This window comes from Abramis brama (assembly GCF_963993115.1).
Source record: "Abramis brama genome assembly, chromosome: 9".
In the NCBI taxonomy this organism is placed as follows: Eukaryota; Metazoa; Chordata; class Actinopteri; order Cypriniformes; family Leuciscidae; genus Abramis; species Abramis brama.
The window spans coordinates 43,834,593-43,857,080 of NC_139971.1; the positions used below are offsets into that span (position 1 = coordinate 43,834,593).

General features: G+C 31.1%; 1 protein-coding gene across 7 annotated transcripts in view; it reads left to right on the plus strand.

Annotated features, from left to right (window-relative positions):
- Positions 1 to 1,414: 1,414 nt before the first annotated feature.
- Positions 1,415 to 22,488, plus strand: part of parp6a (poly (ADP-ribose) polymerase family, member 6a) — a 72,299-nt gene continuing 51,225 nt past the window's right edge. For 3 of the 7 annotated variants that reach the window (XR_014607698.1, XM_084124163.1, XM_084124162.1), the window contains exons 1-4: positions 1,430 to 1,610; positions 4,558 to 4,663; positions 21,656 to 21,733; positions 22,394 to 22,488. Coding sequence is in view for 6 of the 7 variants with exons in the window: in XM_084124163.1 (XP_083980289.1) it covers positions 4,661 to 4,663; positions 21,656 to 21,733; positions 22,394 to 22,488 (176 nt within the window). In the remaining variant the exon portion in view is untranslated. Of the gene's footprint in view, positions 1,611 to 4,554; positions 4,664 to 21,655; positions 21,734 to 22,393 lie in introns of all 7 variants that reach the window. The other 4 variants (XM_084124164.1, XM_084124166.1, XM_084124161.1 and 1 more) reach the window with 3 other exon arrangements.

Sequence of the window (22,488 nt, forward strand, 5' to 3'; positions counted from 1 at the left end):
GTGCACAAAAGTGAATCGTCACACTGAATTATGCTTGAAACATGATGCTGAAGATGTCCTCTACTAAACTAGCATTAATTTTAGAGCAGTTCTAAAATAGCCATTTGCTATTTTAAGTGTTTATGAATAATTAATGCAAGTGTCTTTTGTACAGGATGGCAGGATATGAGACAGAGCCATGTCCAGAGACGTGAGTCATGCTGTTGAGGACATGTTGGATAATCTCTCTCTCTCTCTCTCTCTCTCTCTCTCTCTCTGGAGGTCATTGTGTAAAGCGGGGCTCATAATGAGGTAAGCAGGGTAAACTCTGATTAGGATGGTAACGGTTAAGGCCGTCGCACAGTACTCTAGAGGCGAGCTAATGTATAGATGAATGATCTGTCTTTGTCTTCTGCTCACGTTCCTTCAGTACACAATCATAAAAACCACTGTTATTATAGAGTCAGCTGATAAAAATAGAGCACTGCCATTGGCTGATGCACCATCACGATGCAGCCGCTGCTTTATTCCCTTTCGGTTTATCACAATTCAAAGTGCTTCATTCGGAGTAATTTACTGACAATATCGGCTAGAGGTGTAACAATATATCGTGTCACAATGTATCGCAATGCAAAAATGCAACAATATGTATCGTGTGTAGATCACCCAAAATAAAAATTCAAGTTTTCAGAGTTTTAGTGTCAGTACTACATTAAACTATGATATATAATGTTGAATATAATGTATAATAATGCAATGGGGGAATATTTATCACATTATTTTAAATATATCTAGTCAGTGACAGAGATCAAGCATATTCATCTACAATAATTCAGTATTTTCAGCTTCAGAATCATGAATATTGTTATTCTGGTGTCTCTATTGTCCTGTGCTTTGGGTTTCAGCACCAAGTCCATGAATATTCATTTACACTCATAATGAAATATCAAATTTAGCATTTTAATCAACAGTACATTTCTTGTTAACCTTTTATCATGTGTCTTGGAGTATCAAATAATATCGAGTTCAGTATCGTGATATGTATCGAATCGTGACATGAGGGCATTGTTACACCTCTACTGTATATAGATATTACTGTAATATAAAACAGGGATTTCATCCGTTAAAAATGTTGAAACCCTAGATGAAGATCCCAGTTTTTGGGACACGTTCTTTTTATACCCCTAATATTGGCACAGCATCAACACGAAAGCAGTGTGCCAGTGATGTAATAAAAATAATAATTACAATAGAATTAAAAGGATTAAAAGACATTAAGAATTGCTCAGCTCGTTCTTGTATTTGGTGGGTTTGATCTTTTCCTGACAATCTAGGAAAATGTGGATTATGTTTCTCTCCCTCATTCTCTCTCTCTCTCTCTCTCTCTCTCTCTCGTCAGCTGTAGGTCACATGACTCGCTCTGCTGGCTCTCACTGAGCATGCTCAGTTCACTGTGTTGTCAGGCAAAAATAAGAGAGCACTGGAAGCAGAGATCTGCAATAGATAAACACACAGCCGGAGCGTCGAAATGGAGGATCGCTGCTAGTGCACAGTCATATTAGATGGTGTGTGCATCGGTTCATTTGCTGTCGTGTTGGAGGAGAAGGAGCCGTCGGGCTCTGAAGGTGAAGGTAGGGATGGATGGATGGATGGATGGATGGATGGATGTGGGGGGGGGGGATGCTGACCGGACCTCCGTCTGTGCTTTTTCTATCAAGAGCTGCATCGGTATGTGTTGGACTCCAGCAGGGCATTATGGGTGTGAAGGGGGGGGGTTTAAGGACACACTGGGGGATTTGTTCAGATGGATGGTGTCTGTGAAATTATTAAAGCAAATGTGATGATTATATCAGCCATAAATCGCATAAATGCATGGTCATTCCATCCAGTGCTTGTCTACTGATTTCACATTTTCGCTTTTCAGTGAATTTTGGTTTTAAAAAACACACAAACAAAAAAACAGGTATTTGTGTGCATCTTATTTGTGGTCATTAAAAGCACTATATTAGTATTTGCATCAGCCATTCAAAATCATTTGAGGTTTGATATTAAGAGTATGAATGCGTCTGTCTGAGACGTGTGTTACATCTCCACAATATTATAAAGATGTAGATTGTGGCGGAGAGAGAAACTGACTCTCAAATAAACAAAATGGCTGTTTTCCGAGGGAAAGAAAGAAAGGAGAAATTTCACAGACATTTGACTGTTTTTATGTTCGGTGCTGTTTTTCTCAAACTGTTGTTCACTTCTGTTTTGTCTTGTAGTTTTCATCTTATATGTATAAGCTTATATTTCTGCTTTCACGTGAACACACACAGGTGTGTTAGTTAGCTGTAGTTCAGGGAGAAATAGGAATATGTTGATGTACGTCATGAAAGCCTATTAAGATTTTTTGCTTTGAGACTTTTCATGATTTTCCGTTCCAAAAAATTTAGTCATTACCGTATTGCATCCAGATGTTTTATGTGTAGTTTCATTATATATTTAATGGTGATGAAATATAGTTATACGGTGTCTTTGTCACAATGCAAAAAATCTTAGTAGACTTGTATTTCGTATAAATATATTAGTGCTGTAAAATCAATTAATCGCATCAAAAAAGTTTTTTTATATAATATATGTGTATGTATGATGTATATATATATGTATGTGTGTGTGTGTAACTACACGCAAACACACATACATATATATATATATATATATATTATTTATATATGTGTGTATGTATGTACATATGTATACACACACACACACACACACACATACATTATATTATATTATATATATACACAGACTTTTATGTTAGATGCAAATATATATATATATAATAGATTTTTTATTTATTTATTTTTTACCTGGTGAGAAATATGAGCTGGACATGTTTATGACTGGTTTGTTGTTTTTGTCAGTATTTATCAGATATGACTTATGCAGAAGACTACTTGGGAAATTGCTTCTATAAATTTGTGCCCACACACACACACACACATTCTCTCTCTCTCTCTCTCTCTCTCTCTCTCTCTCTCTCACACACACACACACACACACATTCTCTCTCTCTCTCTTGCTCTCTCTCTCTCGCTCTCTCTCTCTCTCTCTCTCTCTCTCTCTCTCTCTCTCACACACACACACACACAGAGACGCACGAATCAGTGACACCGACTGAACGAGTTGTTGCTAGGATACACAGTGGCGAGATGGAGGAGAGGAGAACAGCGTTATTTTAAACGGCTTCGCTGAGGTAAACCAGAGAGAATGAGATCTCAGTTTCGGTATTGTCTACAGGACTGGACGGCTGTCCTCTACAGACACACAAATATGACTCCAGATTAGTTTCATTTGAGGGAAATGTCGCTGATGTTTGACTGTACAAAGGGTCACGGCGCTATAGGGCGTTTTGACCAGTTTCTGCGGTGTTGAAATAGGATTATGAATATGTTGTTATTGTTGTTTACATTGCTATGCGATGGCTGTATGTACTCTGGGGGATTTCTTTGTTATTGTCTAAAAAGAGTAAAAAGATTGTTAGAATAGGCTACGTTTCAGTCTTACTACGTCATGTTTAATTCAGTGTGTTACTTGCCATTTCTGTGTAATTATTTGTGAAATTCTTTAGCAATTGCTGAGTTAAAATTGATTAGTAATTGATCAGAGCAGCATGTTTGATTCAGTGTGGCTCAGGTTTGACCTTCAGTGTCTGTCTGTGGGAGTTTTTCACCTGTTTTATCGTCAAATCAAATCAAATCATTTATAAAGCACATTTAAAATCAACCTTGGTTGGCCAAAGTGCTGTACATGAAAGAAAAACAGAAAAGGCAAAAATGGATAGAAAAATTTAAATTAAAATGAAGACAAGAAACAGTAGAGCTAAAGAATTGAAAGTGAAAATAATAGTCCAGTAGTGACAGTGATGCATTGACCCTGCAAACAGCTTTTCTTATTATTAGTACAGATATTTTGCATGTGGTCTTTAGCATTTATTTTATTCTCTCTTTTGAGATGCCTAAATCCATGGAAGTTTGTTTCCGCCACAAAAGAAAAAAGAAAAAAAGTAATTGTGACTTTTTATCTCATAATTCTGACTTTTTTTCCCCCATAATTTTACATTTCGCAATTCTGACTTTTTCTCTCACAAAAGTCTCAATTGCGTGTTATAAAGTCAGAATTGTGAGATTTAAACTATTTATGTCTTTTTTTCCTTGCAATTGCAAGTTTATATCTCACAATTCTGAGAAAAGATGTCAGATGCGAGATATAAAAAGATGCAAGATATAAACTCGCAATTTCGAGAAAAATAGTCAGAATTGCGAGTTTATTTCTTGCAATTGTGAGTTTATATATAGCCATTTTTGACTTTATAACACGCAAATCTAGAAATAAAGTCAGAATTGCGAGATGTAAACTCGCAATTGTGAGTTAAAAAGTCACAATTATCTTTTAAAATGTTTTATTCTGTGGCGGAAACAAGCATTCATGTAAATCTGCAGGTGCACAATGATTTGTCATTGCTCTCTGGTGACTGTGTTTATTAAATGAAGAAAACCTAGTTTAGTTTTCTGTTTATGTTCCCTCAAGCAGAAAGCAAACAGCTCATCTTTCTGCCTGTTGTTTTGCCGTTCGTGCTGAAATGGATCAGAAAAGCTTCGTCCTGTCAGAAACACGTCTGTGAACACCGGAGCCAATGGTGAGTGTTTGCGCTTCATTACACCATCAGACACGGCCTGTGTTTCCTCTGCTACACCTGCAGGTCCATCAGCCGTGGAAGCTTGTGTCCGCCACAGAATAAAACATTTTAAAAGATAATTGTGACTTTTTATCTCACAATTGTGAGATATAAAGTCAGAATTGTGAGATATAGTCAGAATTGTGAGATATAAAGTCAGAATTGTGAGATATAGTCAGAGTTGTGTGATATAAAGTCAGAATTGTGAGATATAGTCAGAATTGTCAGATATATAGTCAGAATTGTGAGATATAGTCAGAGTTGTGTGATATAAAGTCAGAATTGTGAGATATAAAGTCAGAATTGTGAGATATAAAGTCAGAATTGTGAGATATAGTCAGAATTGTGAGATATAAAGTCAGAATTGTGAGATATAAAGTCAGAATTGTGTGATATAAAGTCAGAATTGAGAGATATAAAGTCAAAATTGTGTGATATAAAGTCAGAATTGTGAGATATAGTCAGAATTGAGAGATATAAAGTCAAAATTGTGTGATATAAAGTCAAAATTGTGTGATATAAAGTCAGAATTGTGAGATATAAAGTTAGAATTGTGAGATATAGTCAGAATTGTGAGATATAAAGTCAGAATTGAGATATAAAGTCAGAATTGTGAGATATAAAGTCAGAATTGTGTGATATAAAGTCAGAATTGAGATATAAAGTCAGAATTGTGAGATATAAAGTCAGAATTGAGATATAAAGTCAGAATTGTGAGATATAAAGTCAGAATTGTGAGATATAGTCAGAATTGTGAGATATAAAGTCAGAATTGTGTGATATAAAGTCAGAATTGTGAGATATAAAGTCAGAATTGTGAGATATAGTCAGAGTTGTGTGATATAAAGTCAGAATTGTGAGATATAGTCAGAATTTTCAGATATATAGTCAGAATTGTGAGATATAGTCAGAGTTGTGTGATATAAAGTCAGAATTGTGAGATATAAAGTCAGAATTGTGAGATATAAAGTCAGAATTGTGAGATATAAAGTCAGAATTGAGATATAAAGTCAGAATTGTGAGATATAAAGTCAGAATTGTGAGATATAGTCAGAATTGTGAGATATAAAGTCAGAATTGTGTGATATAAAGTCAGAATTGTGAGATATAAAGTCAGAATTGTGAGATATAGTCAGAGTTGTGTGATATAAAGTCAGAATTGTGAGATATAGTCAGAATTTTCAGATATATAGTCAGAATTGTGAGATATAGTCAGAGTTGTGTGATATAAAGTCAGAATTGTGAGATATAAAGTCAGAATTGTGAGATATAAAGTCAGAATTGTGAGATATAGTCAGAATTGTGAGATATAAAGTCAGAATTGTGAGATATAAAGTGTTAATTGTGAGATATAAAGTCAGAATTGTGAGATATAAAGTCAGAATTGTGAGATATAGTCAGAATTGTGAGATATAAAGTCAGAATTGTGAGATATAGTCAGAGTTGTGTGATATAAAGTCAGAATTGTGAGATATAGTCAGAATTGTCAGATATATAGTCAGAATTGTGAGATATAGTCAGAATTGTGTGATATAAAGTCAGAATTGTGAGATATAAAGTCAGAATTGTGAGATATAAAGTCAGAATTGTGAGATATAGTCAGAGTTGTGTGATATAAAGTCAGAATTGTGAGATATAGTCAGAATTGTCAGATATATAGTCAGAATTGTGAGATATAGTCAGAGTTGTGTGATATAAAGTCAGAATTGTGAGATATAAAGTCAGAATTGTGAGATATAAAGTCAGAATTGTGAGATCTAGTCAGAATTGTGAGATATAAAGTCAGAATTGTGAGATATAAAGTGTTAATTGTGAGATATAAAGTCAGAATTGTGAGATATTAAGTCAGAATTGTGAGATATAAAGTCAGAATTAAGATATAAAGTCAGAATTGTGAGATATAGTCAGAATTGTGAGATATAAAGTCAGAATTGTGAGATATAGTCAGAATTGTGAGATATAGTCAGAATTGTGAGATATAAAGTCAGAATTGTGAGATATAGTCAGAGTTGTGTGATATAAAGTCAGAATTGTGAGATATAGTCAGAATTGTCAGATATATAGTCAGAATTGTGAGATATAGTCAGAATTGTGTGATATAAAGTCAGAATTGTGAGATATAAAGTCAGAATTGTGAGATATAGTCAGAATTGTGAGATATAAAGTCAGAATTGTGAGATATAAAGTGTTAATTGTGAGATATAAAGTCAGAATTGTGAGATATTAAGTCAGAATTGTGAGATATAAAGTCAGAATTGTGAGATATAGTCAGAATTGTGAGATATAAAGTCAGAATTGTGAGATATAGTCAGAATTGTGAGATATAGTCAGAATTGTGAGATATAAAGTCAGAATTGTGAGATATAGTCAGAGTTGTGTGATATAAAGTCAGAATTGTGAGATATAGTCAGAATTGTCAGATATATAGTCAGAATTGTGAGATATAGTCAGAGTTGTGTGATATAAAGTCAGAATTGTGAGATATAAAGTCAGAATTGTGAGATATAAAGTCAGAATTATGAGATATAGTCAGAATTGTGAGATATAAAGTCAGAATTGTGAGATATAAAGTGTTAATTGTGAGATATAAAGTCAGAATTGTGAGATATTAAGTCAGAATTGTGAGATATAAAGTCAGAATTAAGATATAAAGTCAGAATTGTGAGATATAGTCAGAATTGTGAGATATAAAGTCAGAATTGTGAGATATAGTCAGAATTGTGAGATATAGTCAGAATTGTGAGATATAAAGTCAGAATTGTGAGATATAGTCAGAATTGTGAGATATAAAGTCAGAATTGAGATATAAAGTCAGAATTGTGTGATATAAAGTCAGAATTGTGAGATATAGTCAGAGTTGTGTGATATAAAGTCAGAATTGTGAGATATAGTCAGAATTGTCAGATATATAGTCAGAATTGTGAGATATAGTCAGAGTTGTGTGATATAAAGTCAGAATTGTGAGATATAAAGTCAGAATTGTGAGATATAAAGTCAGAATTGTGAGATCTAGTCAGAATTGTGAGATATAAAGTCAGAATTGTGAGATATAAAGTGTTAATTGTGAGATATAAAGTCAGAATTGTGAGATATTAAGTCAGAATTGTGAGATATAAAGTCAGAATTAAGATATAAAGTCAGAATTGTGAGATATAGTCAGAATTGTGAGATATAAAGTCAGAATTGTGAGATATAGTCAGAATTGTGAGATATAGTCAGAATTGTGAGATATAAAGTCAGAATTGTGAGATATAGTCAGAGTTGTGTGATATAAAGTCAGAATTGTGAGATATAGTCAGAATTGTCAGATATATAGTCAGAATTGTGAGATATAGTCAGAATTGTGTGATATAAAGTCAGAATTGTGAGATATAAAGTCAGAATTGTGAGATATAGTCAGAATTGTGAGATATAAAGTCAGAATTGTGAGATATAAAGTGTTAATTGTGAGATATAAAGTCAGAATTGTGAGATATTAAGTCAGAATTGTGAGATATAAAGTCAGAATTGAGATATAAAGTCAGAATTGTGAGATATAGTCAGAATTGTGAGATATAAAGTCAGAATTGTGAGATATAGTCAGAATTGTGAGATATAGTCAGAATTGTGAGATATAAAGTCAGAATTGTGAGATATAGTCAGAGTTGTGTGATATAAAGTCAGAATTGTGAGATATAGTCAGAATTGTCAGATATATAGTCAGAATTGTGAGATATAGTCAGAGTTGTGTGATATAAAGTCAGAATTGTGAGATATAAAGTCAGAATTGTGAGATATAAAGTCAGAATTGTGAGATATAGTCAGAATTGTGAGATATAAAGTCAGAATTGTGAGATATAAAGTGTTAATTGTGAGATATAAAGTCAGAATTGTGAGATATTAAGTCAGAATTGTGAGATATAAAGTCAGAATTAAGATATAAAGTCAGAATTGTGAGATATAGTCAGAATTGTGAGATATAAAGTCAGAATTGTGAGATATAGTCAGAATTGTGAGATAAAGTCAGAATTGTGAGATATAGTCAGAATTGTGAGATATAAAGTCAGAATTGAGATATAAAGTCAGAATTGTGTGATATAAAGTCAGAATTGTGTGATATAAAGTCAGAATTGTGAGATATAAAGTCAGAATTGTGTGATATAAAGTCAGAATTGAGATATAAAGTCAGAATTGTGAGATATAAAGTCAGAATTGTGAGATATAAAGTCAGAATTGAGATATAAAGTCAGAATTGTGAGATATAAAGTCAGAATTGTGTGATATAAAGTCAGAATTGAGATATAAAGTCAGAATTGTGAGATATAAAGTCAGAATTGTGAGATATAAAGTCAGAATTGAGATATAAAGTCAGAATTGTGAGATATAAAGTCAGAATTGTGAGATATAGTCAGAATTGTGAGATATAAAGTCAGAATTGTGAGATATAAAGTCAGAATTGTGTGATATAAAGTCAGAATTGTGAGATATAGTCAGAATTGTGAGATATAGTCAGAATTGTGAGATATAAAGTCAGAATTGTGAGATATAGTCAGAATTGTGAGATATAGTCAGAATTGTGAGATATAAAGTCAGAATTGTGAGATATAGTCAGAGTTGTGTGATATAAAGTCAGAATTGTGAGATATAGTCAGAATTGTCAGATATAGTCAGAATTGTGAGATATAAAGTCAGAATTGTGAGATATAGTCAGAATTGTGAGATATAAAGTCAGAATTGTGTGATATAAAGTCAGAATTGAGATATAAAGTCAGAATTGTGAGATATAAAGTCAGAATTGAGATATAAAGTCAGAATTGTGAGATATAAAGTCAGAATTGTGAGATATAGTCAGAATTGTGAGATATAAAGTCAGAATTGTGAGATATAAAGTCAGAATTGTGTGATATAAAGTCAGAATTGTGAGATATAGTCAGAATTGTGAGATATAAAGTCAGAATTGTGAGATATAAAGTGTTAATTGTGAGATATAAAGTCAGAATTGTGAGATATAGTCAGAATTGTGAGATATAAAGTCAGAATTGTGAGATATAAAGTGTTAATTGTGAGATATAAAGTCAGAATTGTGAGATATTAAGTCAGAATTGTGAGATATAAAGTCAGAATTAAGATATAAAGTCAGAATTGTGAGATATAGTCAGAATTGTGAGATATAAAGTCAGAATTGTGAGATATAGTCAGAATTGTGAGATATAGTCAGAATTGTGAGATATAAAGTCAGAATTGTGAGATATAGTCAGAATTGTGAGATATAAAGTCAGAATTGAGATATAAAGTCAGAATTGTGTGATATAAAGTCAGAATTGTGAGATATAGTCAGAGTTGTGTGATATAAAGTCAGAATTGTGAGATATAGTCAGAATTGTCAGATATATAGTCAGAATTGTGAGATATAGTCAGAGTTGTGTGATATAAAGTCAGAATTGTGAGATATAAAGTCAGAATTGTGAGATATAAAGTCAGAATTGTGAGATCTAGTCAGAATTGTGAGATATAAAGTCAGAATTGTGAGATATAAAGTGTTAATTGTGTGATATAAAGTCAGAATTGTGAGATATAGTCAGAATTGTCAGATATATAGTCAGAATTGTGAGATATAGTCAGAGTTGTGTGATATAAAGTCAGAATTGTGAGATATAAAGTCAGAATTGTGAGATATAAAGTCAGAATTGTGAGATATAGTCAGAATTGTGAGATATAAAGTCAGAATTGTGAGATATAAAGTCAGAATTGTGTGATATAAAGTCAGAATTGAGAGATATAAAGTCAAAATTGTGTGATATAAAGTCAGAATTGTGAGATATAGTCAGAATTGAGAGATATAAAGTCAAAATTGTGTGATATAAAGTCAAAATTGTGTGATATAAAGTCAGAATTGTGAGATATAAAGTTAGAATTGTGAGATATAGTCAGAATTGTGAGATATAAAGTCAGAATTGAGATATAAAGTCAGAATTGTGAGATATAAAGTCAGAATTGTGTGATATAAAGTCAGAATTGAGATATAAAGTCAGAATTGTGAGATATAAAGTCAGAATTGAGATATAAAGTCAGAATTGTGAGATATAAAGTCAGAATTGTGAGATATAGTCAGAATTGTGAGATATAAAGTCAGAATTGTGTGATATAAAGTCAGAATTGTGAGATATAAAGTCAGAATTGTGAGATATAGTCAGAGTTGTGTGATATAAAGTCAGAATTGTGAGATATAGTCAGAATTTTCAGATATATAGTCAGAATTGTGAGATATAGTCAGAGTTGTGTGATATAAAGTCAGAATTGTGAGATATAAAGTCAGAATTGTGAGATATAAAGTCAGAATTGTGAGATATAAAGTCAGAATTGAGATATAAAGTCAGAATTGTGAGATATAAAGTCAGAATTGAGATATAAAGTCAGAATTGTGAGATATAAAGTCAGAATTGTGAGATATAGTCAGAATTGTGAGATATAAAGTCAGAATTGTGTGATATAAAGTCAGAATTGTGAGATATAAAGTCAGAATTGTGAGATATAGTCAGAGTTGTGTGATATAAAGTCAGAATTGTGAGATATAGTCAGAATTTTCAGATATATAGTCAGAATTGTGAGATATAGTCAGAGTTGTGTGATATAAAGTCAGAATTGTGAGATATAAAGTCAGAATTGTGAGATATAAAGTCAGAATTGTGAGATATAGTCAGAATTGTGAGATATAAAGTCAGAATTGTGAGATATAAAGTGTTAATTGTGAGATATAAAGTCAGAATTGTGAGATATAAAGTCAGAATTGTGAGATATAGTCAGAATTGTGAGATATAAAGTCAGAATTGTGAGATATAGTCAGAGTTGTGTGATATAAAGTCAGAATTGTGAGATATAGTCAGAATTGTCAGATATATAGTCAGAATTGTGAGATATAGTCAGAATTGTGTGATATAAAGTCAGAATTGTGAGATATAAAGTCAGAATTGTGAGATATAAAGTCAGAATTGTGAGATATAGTCAGAGTTGTGTGATATAAAGTCAGAATTGTGAGATATAGTCAGAATTGTCAGATATATAGTCAGAATTGTGAGATATAGTCAGAGTTGTGTGATATAAAGTCAGAATTGTGAGATATAAAGTCAGAATTGTGAGATATAAAGTCAGAATTGTGAGATCTAGTCAGAATTGTGAGATATAAAGTCAGAATTGTGAGATATAAAGTGTTAATTGTGAGATATAAAGTCAGAATTGTGAGATATTAAGTCAGAATTGTGAGATATAAAGTCAGAATTAAGATATAAAGTCAGAATTGTGAGATATAGTCAGAATTGTGAGATATAAAGTCAGAATTGTGAGATATAGTCAGAATTGTGAGATATAGTCAGAATTGTGAGATATAAAGTCAGAATTGTGAGATATAGTCAGAGTTGTGTGATATAAAGTCAGAATTGTGAGATATAGTCAGAATTGTCAGATATATAGTCAGAATTGTGAGATATAGTCAGAATTGTGTGATATAAAGTCAGAATTGTGAGATATAAAGTCAGAATTGTGAGATATAGTCAGAATTGTGAGATATAAAGTCAGAATTGTGAGATATAAAGTGTTAATTGTGAGATATAAAGTCAGAATTGTGAGATATTAAGTCAGAATTGTGAGATATAAAGTCAGAATTGTGAGATATAGTCAGAATTGTGAGATATAAAGTCAGAATTGTGAGATATAGTCAGAATTGTGAGATATAGTCAGAATTGTGAGATATAAAGTCAGAATTGTGAGATATAGTCAGAGTTGTGTGATATAAAGTCAGAATTGTGAGATATAGTCAGAATTGTCAGATATATAGTCAGAATTGTGAGATATAGTCAGAGTTGTGTGATATAAAGTCAGAATTGTGAGATATAAAGTCAGAATTGTGAGATATAAAGTCAGAATTATGAGATATAGTCAGAATTGTGAGATATAAAGTCAGAATTGTGAGATATAAAGTGTTAATTGTGAGATATAAAGTCAGAATTGTGAGATATTAAGTCAGAATTGTGAGATATAAAGTCAGAATTAAGATATAAAGTCAGAATTGTGAGATATAGTCAGAATTGTGAGATATAAAGTCAGAATTGTGAGATATAGTCAGAATTGTGAGATATAGTCAGAATTGTGAGATATAAAGTCAGAATTGTGAGATATAGTCAGAATTGTGAGATATAAAGTCAGAATTGAGATATAAAGTCAGAATTGTGTGATATAAAGTCAGAATTGTGAGATATAGTCAGAGTTGTGTGATATAAAGTCAGAATTGTGAGATATAGTCAGAATTGTCAGATATATAGTCAGAATTGTGAGATATAGTCAGAGTTGTGTGATATAAAGTCAGAATTGTGAGATATAAAGTCAGAATTGTGAGATATAAAGTCAGAATTGTGAGATCTAGTCAGAATTGTGAGATATAAAGTCAGAATTGTGAGATATAAAGTGTTAATTGTGAGATATAAAGTCAGAATTGTGAGATATTAAGTCAGAATTGTGAGATATAAAGTCAGAATTAAGATATAAAGTCAGAATTGTGAGATATAGTCAGAATTGTGAGATATAAAGTCAGAATTGTGAGATATAGTCAGAATTGTGAGATATAGTCAGAATTGTGAGATATAAAGTCAGAATTGTGAGATATAGTCAGAGTTGTGTGATATAAAGTCAGAATTGTGAGATATAGTCAGAATTGTCAGATATATAGTCAGAATTGTGAGATATAGTCAGAATTGTGTGATATAAAGTCAGAATTGTGAGATATAAAGTCAGAATTGTGAGATATAGTCAGAATTGTGAGATATAAAGTCAGAATTGTGAGATATAAAGTGTTAATTGTGAGATATAAAGTCAGAATTGTGAGATATTAAGTCAGAATTGTGAGATATAAAGTCAGAATTGAGATATAAAGTCAGAATTGTGAGATATAGTCAGAATTGTGAGATATAAAGTCAGAATTGTGAGATATAGTCAGAATTGTGAGATATAGTCAGAATTGTGAGATATAAAGTCAGAATTGTGAGATATAGTCAGAGTTGTGTGATATAAAGTCAGAATTGTGAGATATAGTCAGAATTGTCAGATATATAGTCAGAATTGTGAGATATAGTCAGAGTTGTGTGATATAAAGTCAGAATTGTGAGATATAAAGTCAGAATTGTGAGATATAAAGTCAGAATTGTGAGATATAGTCAGAATTGTGAGATATAAAGTCAGAATTGTGAGATATAAAGTGTTAATTGTGAGATATAAAGTCAGAATTGTGAGATATTAAGTCAGAATTGTGAGATATAAAGTCAGAATTAAGATATAAAGTCAGAATTGTGAGATATAGTCAGAATTGTGAGATATAAAGTCAGAATTGTGAGATATAGTCAGAATTGTGAGATAAAGTCAGAATTGTGAGATATAGTCAGAATTGTGAGATATAAAGTCAGAATTGAGATATAAAGTCAGAATTGTGTGATATAAAGTCAGAATTGTGTGATATAAAGTCAGAATTGTGAGATATAAAGTCAGAATTGTGTGATATAAAGTCAGAATTGAGATATAAAGTCAGAATTGTGAGATATAAAGTCAGAATTGTGAGATATAAAGTCAGAATTGAGATATAAAGTCAGAATTGTGAGATATAAAGTCAGAATTGTGTGATATAAAGTCAGAATTGAGATATAAAGTCAGAATTGTGAGATATAAAGTCAGAATTGTGAGATATAAAGTCAGAATTGAGATATAAAGTCAGAATTGTGAGATATAAAGTCAGAATTGTGAGATATAGTCAGAATTGTGAGATATAAAGTCAGAATTGTGAGATATAAAGTCAGAATTGTGTGATATAAAGTCAGAATTGTGAGATATAGTCAGAATTGTGAGATATAGTCAGAATTGTGAGATATAAAGTCAGAATTGTGAGATATAGTCAGAATTGTGAGATATAGTCAGAATTGTGAGATATAAAGTCAGAATTGTGAGATATAGTCAGAGTTGTGTGATATAAAGTCAGAATTGTGAGATATAGTCAGAATTGTCAGATATAGTCAGAATTGTGAGATATAAAGTCAGAATTGTGAGATATAGTCAGAATTGTGAGATATAAAGTCAGAATTGTGTGATATAAAGTCAGAATTGAGATATAAAGTCAGAATTGTGAGATATAAAGTCAGAATTGAGATATAAAGTCAGAATTGTGAGATATAAAGTCAGAATTGTGAGATATAGTCAGAATTGTGAGATATAAAGTCAGAATTGTGAGATATAAAGTCAGAATTGTGTGATATAAAGTCAGAATTGTGAGATATAGTCAGAATTGTGAGATATAAAGTCAGAATTGTGAGATATAAAGTGTTAATTGTGAGATATAAAGTCAGAATTATGAGATATAGTCAGAATTGTGAGATATAAAGTCAGAATTGTGAGATATAAAGTGTTAATTGTGAGATATAAAGTCAGAATTGTGAGATATTAAGTCAGAATTGTGAGATATAAAGTCAGAATTAAGATATAAAGTCAGAATTGTGAGATATAGTCAGAATTGTGAGATATAAAGTCAGAATTGTGAGATATAGTCAGAATTGTGAGATATAGTCAGAATTGTGAGATATAAAGTCAGAATTGTGAGATATAGTCAGAATTGTGAGATATAAAGTCAGAATTGAGATATAAAGTCAGAATTGTGTGATATAAAGTCAGAATTGTGAGATATAGTCAGAGTTGTGTGATATAAAGTCAGAATTGTGAGATATAGTCAGAATTGTCAGATATATAGTCAGAATTGTGAGATATAGTCAGAGTTGTGTGATATAAAGTCAGAATTGTGAGATATAAAGTCAGAATTGTGAGATATAAAGTCAGAATTGTGAGATCTAGTCAGAATTGTGAGATATAAAGTCAGAATTGTGAGATATAAAGTGTTAATTGTGAGATATAAAGTCAGAATTGTGAGATATTAAGTCAGAATTGTGAGATATAAAGTCAGAATTAAGATATAAAGTCAGAATTGTGAGATATAGTCAGAATTGTGAGATATAAAGTCAGAATTGTGAGATATAGTCAGAATTGTGAGATATAGTCAGAATTGTGAGATATAGTCAGAATTGTGAGATATAAAGTCAGAATTGTGAGATATAGTCAGAGTTGTGTGATATAAAGTCAGAATTGTGAGATATAGTCAGAATTGTCAGATATATAGTCAGAATTGTGAGATATAGTCAGAATTGTGTGATATAAAGTCAGAATTGTGAGATATAAAGTCAGAATTGTGAGATATAGTCAGAATTGTGAGATATAAAGTCAGAATTGTGAGATATAAAGTGTTAATTGTGAGATATAAAGTCAGAATTGTGAGATATTAAGTCAGAATTGTGAGATATAAAGTCAGAATTGAGATATAAAGTCAGAATTGTGAGATATAGTCAGAATTGTGAGATATAAAGTCAGAATTGTGAGATATAGTCAGAATTGTGAGATATAGTCAGAATTGTGAGATATAAAGTCAGAATTGTGAGATATAGTCAGAGTTGTGTGATATAAAGTCAGAATTGTGAGATATAGTCAGAATTGTCAGATATATAGTCAGAATTGTGAGATATAGTCAGAGTTGTGTGATATAAAGTCAGAATTGTGAGATATAAAGTCAGAATTGTGAGATATAAAGTCAGAATTGTGAGATATAGTCAGAATTGTGAGATATAAAGTCAGAATTGTGAGATATAAAGTGTTAATTGTGAGATATAAAGTCAGAATTGTGAGATATTAAGTCAGAATTGTGAGATATAAAGTCAGAATTAAGATATAAAGTCAGAATTGTGAGATATAGTCAGAATTGTGAGATATAAAGTCAGAATTGTGAGATATAGTCAGAATTGTGAGATAAAGTCAGAATTGTGAGATATAGTCAGAATTGTGAGATATAAAGTCAGAATTGAGATATAAAGTCAGAATTGTGTGATATAAAGTCAGAATTGTGTGATATAAAGTCAGAATTGTGAGATATAAAGTCAGAATTGTGTGATATAAAGTCAGAATTGAGATATAAAGTCAGAATTGTGAGATATAAAGTCAGAATTGTGAGATATAAAGTCAGAATTGAGATATAAAGTCAGAATTGTGAGATATAAAGTCAGAATTGTGTGATATAAAGTCAGAATTGAGATATAAAGTCAGAATTGTGAGATATAAAGTCAGAATTGTGAGATATAAAGTCAGAATTGAGATATAAAGTCAGAATTGTGAGATATAAAGTCAGAATTGTGAGATATAGTCAGAATTGTGAGATATAAAGTCAGAATTGTGAGATATAAAGTCAGAATTGTGTGATATAAAGTCAGAATTGTGAGATATAGTCAGAATTGTGAGATATAGTCAGAATTGTGAGATATAAAGTCAGAATTGTGAGATATAGTCAGAATTGTGAGATATAGTCAGAATTGTGAGATATAAAGTCAGAATTGTGAGATATAGTCAGAGTTGTGTGATATAAAGTCAGAATTGTGAGATATAGTCAGAATTGTCAGATATAGTCAGAATTGTGAGATATAAAGTCAGAATTGTGAGATATAGTCAGAATTGTGAGATATAAAGTCAGAATTGTGTGATATAAAGTCAGAATTGAGATATAAAGTCAGAATTGTGAGATATAAAGTCAGAATTGAGATATAAAGTCAGAATTGTGAGATATAAAGTCAGAATTGTGAGATATAGTCAGAATTGTGAGATATAAAGTCAGAATTGTGAGATATAAAGTCAGAATTGTGTGATATAAAGTCAGAATTGTGAGATATAGTCAGAATTGTGAGATATAAAGTCAGAATTGTGAGATATAAAGTGTTAATTGAGATATAAAGTCAGAATTGTGAGATATAAAGTCAGAATTAAGATATAAAGTCAGAATTGTGAGATATAGTCAGAATTGTGAGATATAAAGTCAGAATTGTGAGATATAGTCAGAATTGTGAGATATAGTCAGAATTGTGAGATATAAAGTCAGAATTGTGAGATATAGTCAGAGTTGTGTGATATAAAGTCAGAATTGTGAGATATAGTCAGAATTGTCAGATATATAGTCAGAATTGTGAGATATAGTCAGAATTGTGTGATATAAAGTCAGAATTGTGAGATATAAAGTCAGAATTGTGAGATATAGTCAGAATTGTGAGATATAAAGTCAGAATTGTGAGATATAAAGTGTTAATTGTGAGATATAAAGTCAGAATTGTGAGATATTAAGTCAGAATTGTGAGATATAAAGTCAGAATTGAGATATAAAGTCAGAATTGTGAGATATAGTCAGAATTGTGAGATATAAAGTCAGAATTGTGAGATATAGTCAGAATTGTGAGATATAGTCAGAATTGTGAGATATAAAGTCAGAATTGTGAGATATAGTCAGAGTTGTGTGATATAAAGTCAGAATTGTGAGATATAGTCAGAATTGTCAGATATATAGTCAGAATTGTGAGATATAGTCAGAGTTGTGTGATATAAAGTCAGAATTGTGAGATATAAAGTCAGAATTGTGAGATATAAAGTCAGAATTGTGAGATATAGTCAGAATTGTGAGATATAAAGTCAGAATTGTGAGATATAAAGTGTTAATTGTGAGATATAAAGTCAGAATTGTGAGATATAAAGTGTTAATTGTGAGATATAAAGTCAGAATTGTGAGATATAGTCAGAATTGTGAGATATAAAGTCAGAATTGTGAGATATAGTCAGAATTGTGAGATATAGTCAGAATTGTGAGATATAAAGTCAGAATTGTGAGATATAGTCAGAGTTGTGTGATATAAAGTCAGAATTGTGAGATATAGTCAGAATTGTCAGATATATAGTCAGAATTGTGAGATATAGTCAGAGTTGTGTGATATAAAGTCAGAATTGTGAGATATAAAGTCAGAATTGTGAGATATAAAGTCAGAGTTGTGAGATATAGTCAGAATTGTGAGATATAAAGTCAGAATTGTGTGATATAAAGTCAGAATTGAGAGATATAAAGTCAAAATTGTGTGATATAAAGTCAGAATTGTGAGATATAGTCAGAATTGAGAGATATAAAGTCAAAATTGTGTGATATAAAGTCAAAATTGTGTGATATAAAGTCAGAATTGTGAGATATAAAGTTAGAATTGTGAGATATAGTCAGAATTGTGAGATATAAAGTCAGAATTGAGATATAAAGTCAGAATTGTGTGATATAAAGTCAGAATTGTGTGATATAAAGTCAGAATTGTGAGATATAAAGTCAGAATTGTGTGATATAAAGTCAGAATTGAGATATAAAGTCAGAATTGTGAGATATAAAGTCAGAATTGAGATATAAAGTCAGAATTGTGAGATATAAAGTCAGAATTGTGAGATATAGTCAGAATTGTGAGATATAAAGTCAGAATTGTGAGATATAGTCAGAATTGTGTGATATAAAGTCAGAATTGTGAGATATTATGTCAGAATTGTGAGATATTAAGTCAGAATTGTGAGATATAGTCAGAATTGTGAGATATAAAGTCAGAATTGTGAGATATAAAGTCAGAATTGTGACATATAGTCAGAATTGTGAGATATAAAGTCAGAATTGTGAGATATAAAGTCAGAATTGAGATATAAAGTCAGAATTGTGTGATATAAAGTCAGAATTGTGAGATATAGTCAGAATTGTGTGATATAAAGTCAGAATTGTGAGATATTATGTCAGAATTGTGAGATATTAAGTCAGAATTGTGAGATATAGTCAGAATTGTGAGATATAAAGTCAGAATTGTGAGATATAAAGTCAGAATTGTGACATATAGTCAGAATTGTGTGATATAAAGTCAGAATTGTGAGATATAAAGTCAGAATTGTGTGATATAAAGTCAGAATTGAGATATAAAGTCAGAATTGTGAGATATAAAGTCAGAATTGAGATATAAAGTCAGAATTGTGAGATATAAAGTCAGAATTGTGAGATATAGTCAGAATTGTGAGATATAAATTCAGAATTTTGAGATATAAAGTCAGAATTGTGTGATATAAAGTCAGAATTGTGAGATATAAAGTCAGAATTGTGAGATATAGTCAGAATTGTGAGATATAAAGTCAGAATTGTGAGATATAGTCAGAATTGTGTGATATAAAGTCAGAATTGTGAGATATTATGTCAGAATTGTGAGATATTAAGTCAGAATTGTGAGATATAGTCAGAATTGTGAGATATAAAGTCAGAATTGTGAGATATAAAGTCAGAATTGTGACATATAGTCAGAATTGTGAGATATAAAGTCAGAATTGTGAGATATAAAGTCAGAATTGAGATATAAAGTCAGAATTGTGAGATATAAAGTCAGAATTGTGAGATATTAAATCAGAATTGTGAGATATAAAGTCAGAATTGTGAGATATAGTCAGAATTGTGAGATATAAAGTCAGAATTGTGAGATATAGTCAGAATTGTGAGATATAGTCAGAATTGTGAGATATAAAGTCAGAATTGTGAGATATAGTCAGAGTTGTGTGATATAAAGTCAGAATTGTGAGATATAGTCAGAATTGTGAGATATAAAGTCAGAATTGAGATATAAAGTCAGAATTGTGTGATATAAAGTCAGAATTGTGTGATATAAAGTCAGAATTGTGAGATATAAAGTGTTAATTGTGAGATATAAAGTGTTAATTGTGAGATATAAAGTCAGAATTGTGTGATATAAAGTCAGAATTGTGAGATATAAAGTCAGAATTGTGAGATATTATGTCAGAATTGTGTGATATATAGTCAGAATTGAGATATAAAGTCAGAATTGTGTGATATAAAGTCAGAATTGTGAGATATAAAGTCAGAATTGTGTGATATAAAGTCAGAATTGTGAGATATAGTCAGAATTGTGAGATATAAAGTCAGAATTGTGAGATATAAAGTCAGAATTGTGAGATATAAAGTCAGAATTGTGAGATATAGTCAGAATTGTGTGATATAAAGTCAGAATTGTGAGATATAAAGTGTTAATTGTGAGATATAAAGTCAGAATTGTGAGATATAAAGTCAGAATTGTGAGATATAAAGTCAGAATTGCGTGATATAAAGTCAGAATTGAGATATAAAGTCAGAATTGTGAGATATAAAGTCAGAATTGTGAGATATAAAGTCAGAATTGTGAGATATAAAGTCAGAATTGTGAGATATAAAGTGTTAATTGTGAGATATAAAGTCAGAATTGAGAGATATAAAGTCAGAATTGTGAGATAAAAGTTGCAATTACCTTTTTTATTTTTTATTCTGTGGTGGAAACAAGCTTCCATAATGAACTGATGTCAGATGACACTGAACTCTTGATTTGACCTTTCGCTAAGCTCCGCCCCCTGGGTCACTGTTGCTCACCTAGACAAGCAAACAAAACGTCCCATAGGAGTCCATTGGAATTTGCGATTCGGTTTGCAGTTAAATGTGCTCATGAATTGGGAAAATCTGATTGGATATTATTCTAATTCATGTACATGAGCTGGAATGAATTGTGACATTGTGAAGATCTTTATCTGCCGCTTTTCTGTAAACAACCCCAAACTTGTTGCAAGAAATTATGTTTATAAGTTAAATCAATTTTGTTTATCTCCGTGTATTGATTTGGATGTATAATTGTTTTGAGTTTTTTTCTATTGTATCTATTTAATAATAATAATATATATTTTATTCATAATCAAATATATTAATTTATTAATGTTTACAAAATATTACAAAAAACAGTTGAAAATCCTTTCTTTGTACATTTGCCAGTTAAATAAAGGTTAAAGAAAATTAAAAAAAATCACAGATTCTTGATTTTATTGCATTTTACAAATTTTTTCCTGGAATTGGGGTTGTAAAAATGACAAAAATTAATGACTAAAACTTTAAAGAATATTAAAACGAAAATATAAAAATAAAAGCTAATTCAAAATACTATAATACTATATAAATAATGCTAAAATTAGCGTGTGTGTTTGCGCTTCACTCAGGATATTAAAGGCCAGTGCTGGACGGATGAAGAATCGGATGGAGAGAATGAACCGGAGCAGTTCCTGTACGGTATTCAGGTAAAACATGATATCACTCATTTAATCCTTTATCATAAAGCAGGAAAAGTCTTGTCTTTAGTGGCTTTATCTTCATGTGAAAAATAAGAAATTAGAAATATTTCCAACTGGGTTTAAATGAGCATCTCAAATAAATGACGACAAATCAGTAGCAAATTCACTGCCGTTCAAAAGTTTTGGATCGGTAACAAAAGTTTTCTATTTCAGAGAAATATTGTTCTTTTGAACTTTCTATTCATCAAAGAATCCTGAAATAAAAATGTAAATAACTGTTTTCAACATTGATAATAATCATAAATGTTTCTTGATCATCAAATCATCATATTAGAGTGATTTCTGAAGGATCATGTGACACTGAAGACTGGAGTAATGATGCTGAAAATTCAGCTTTGATCACAGGAATAAATTACACTTCACTGTATATTCACATAGAAAACAGATGATTTAAATTGCAAAAATATTTCACAATATTACTGGGTTTTTTTGTATTTTTAATCAAATAAGTGCAGCATTGGTGAGCTTAAGAGATTATTTTAAAAACATAAAAAATCTTACCGATCCCAATCTTTTGAACGGCAGTGTGTGTGTGTGTGTGTGTCCCTTGTACTGAAAGTGAAGTAAACAAGCAGTTTGATGTGTAATACCACTGTGCACCTGTAGGGGAGCTGTGCAGCCGACCTGTACCGCCACCCGCAGCTCGACGCGGATATCGAGGCCGTGAAAGACATTTACACGGATGGCGCTGTGTCCGTCAG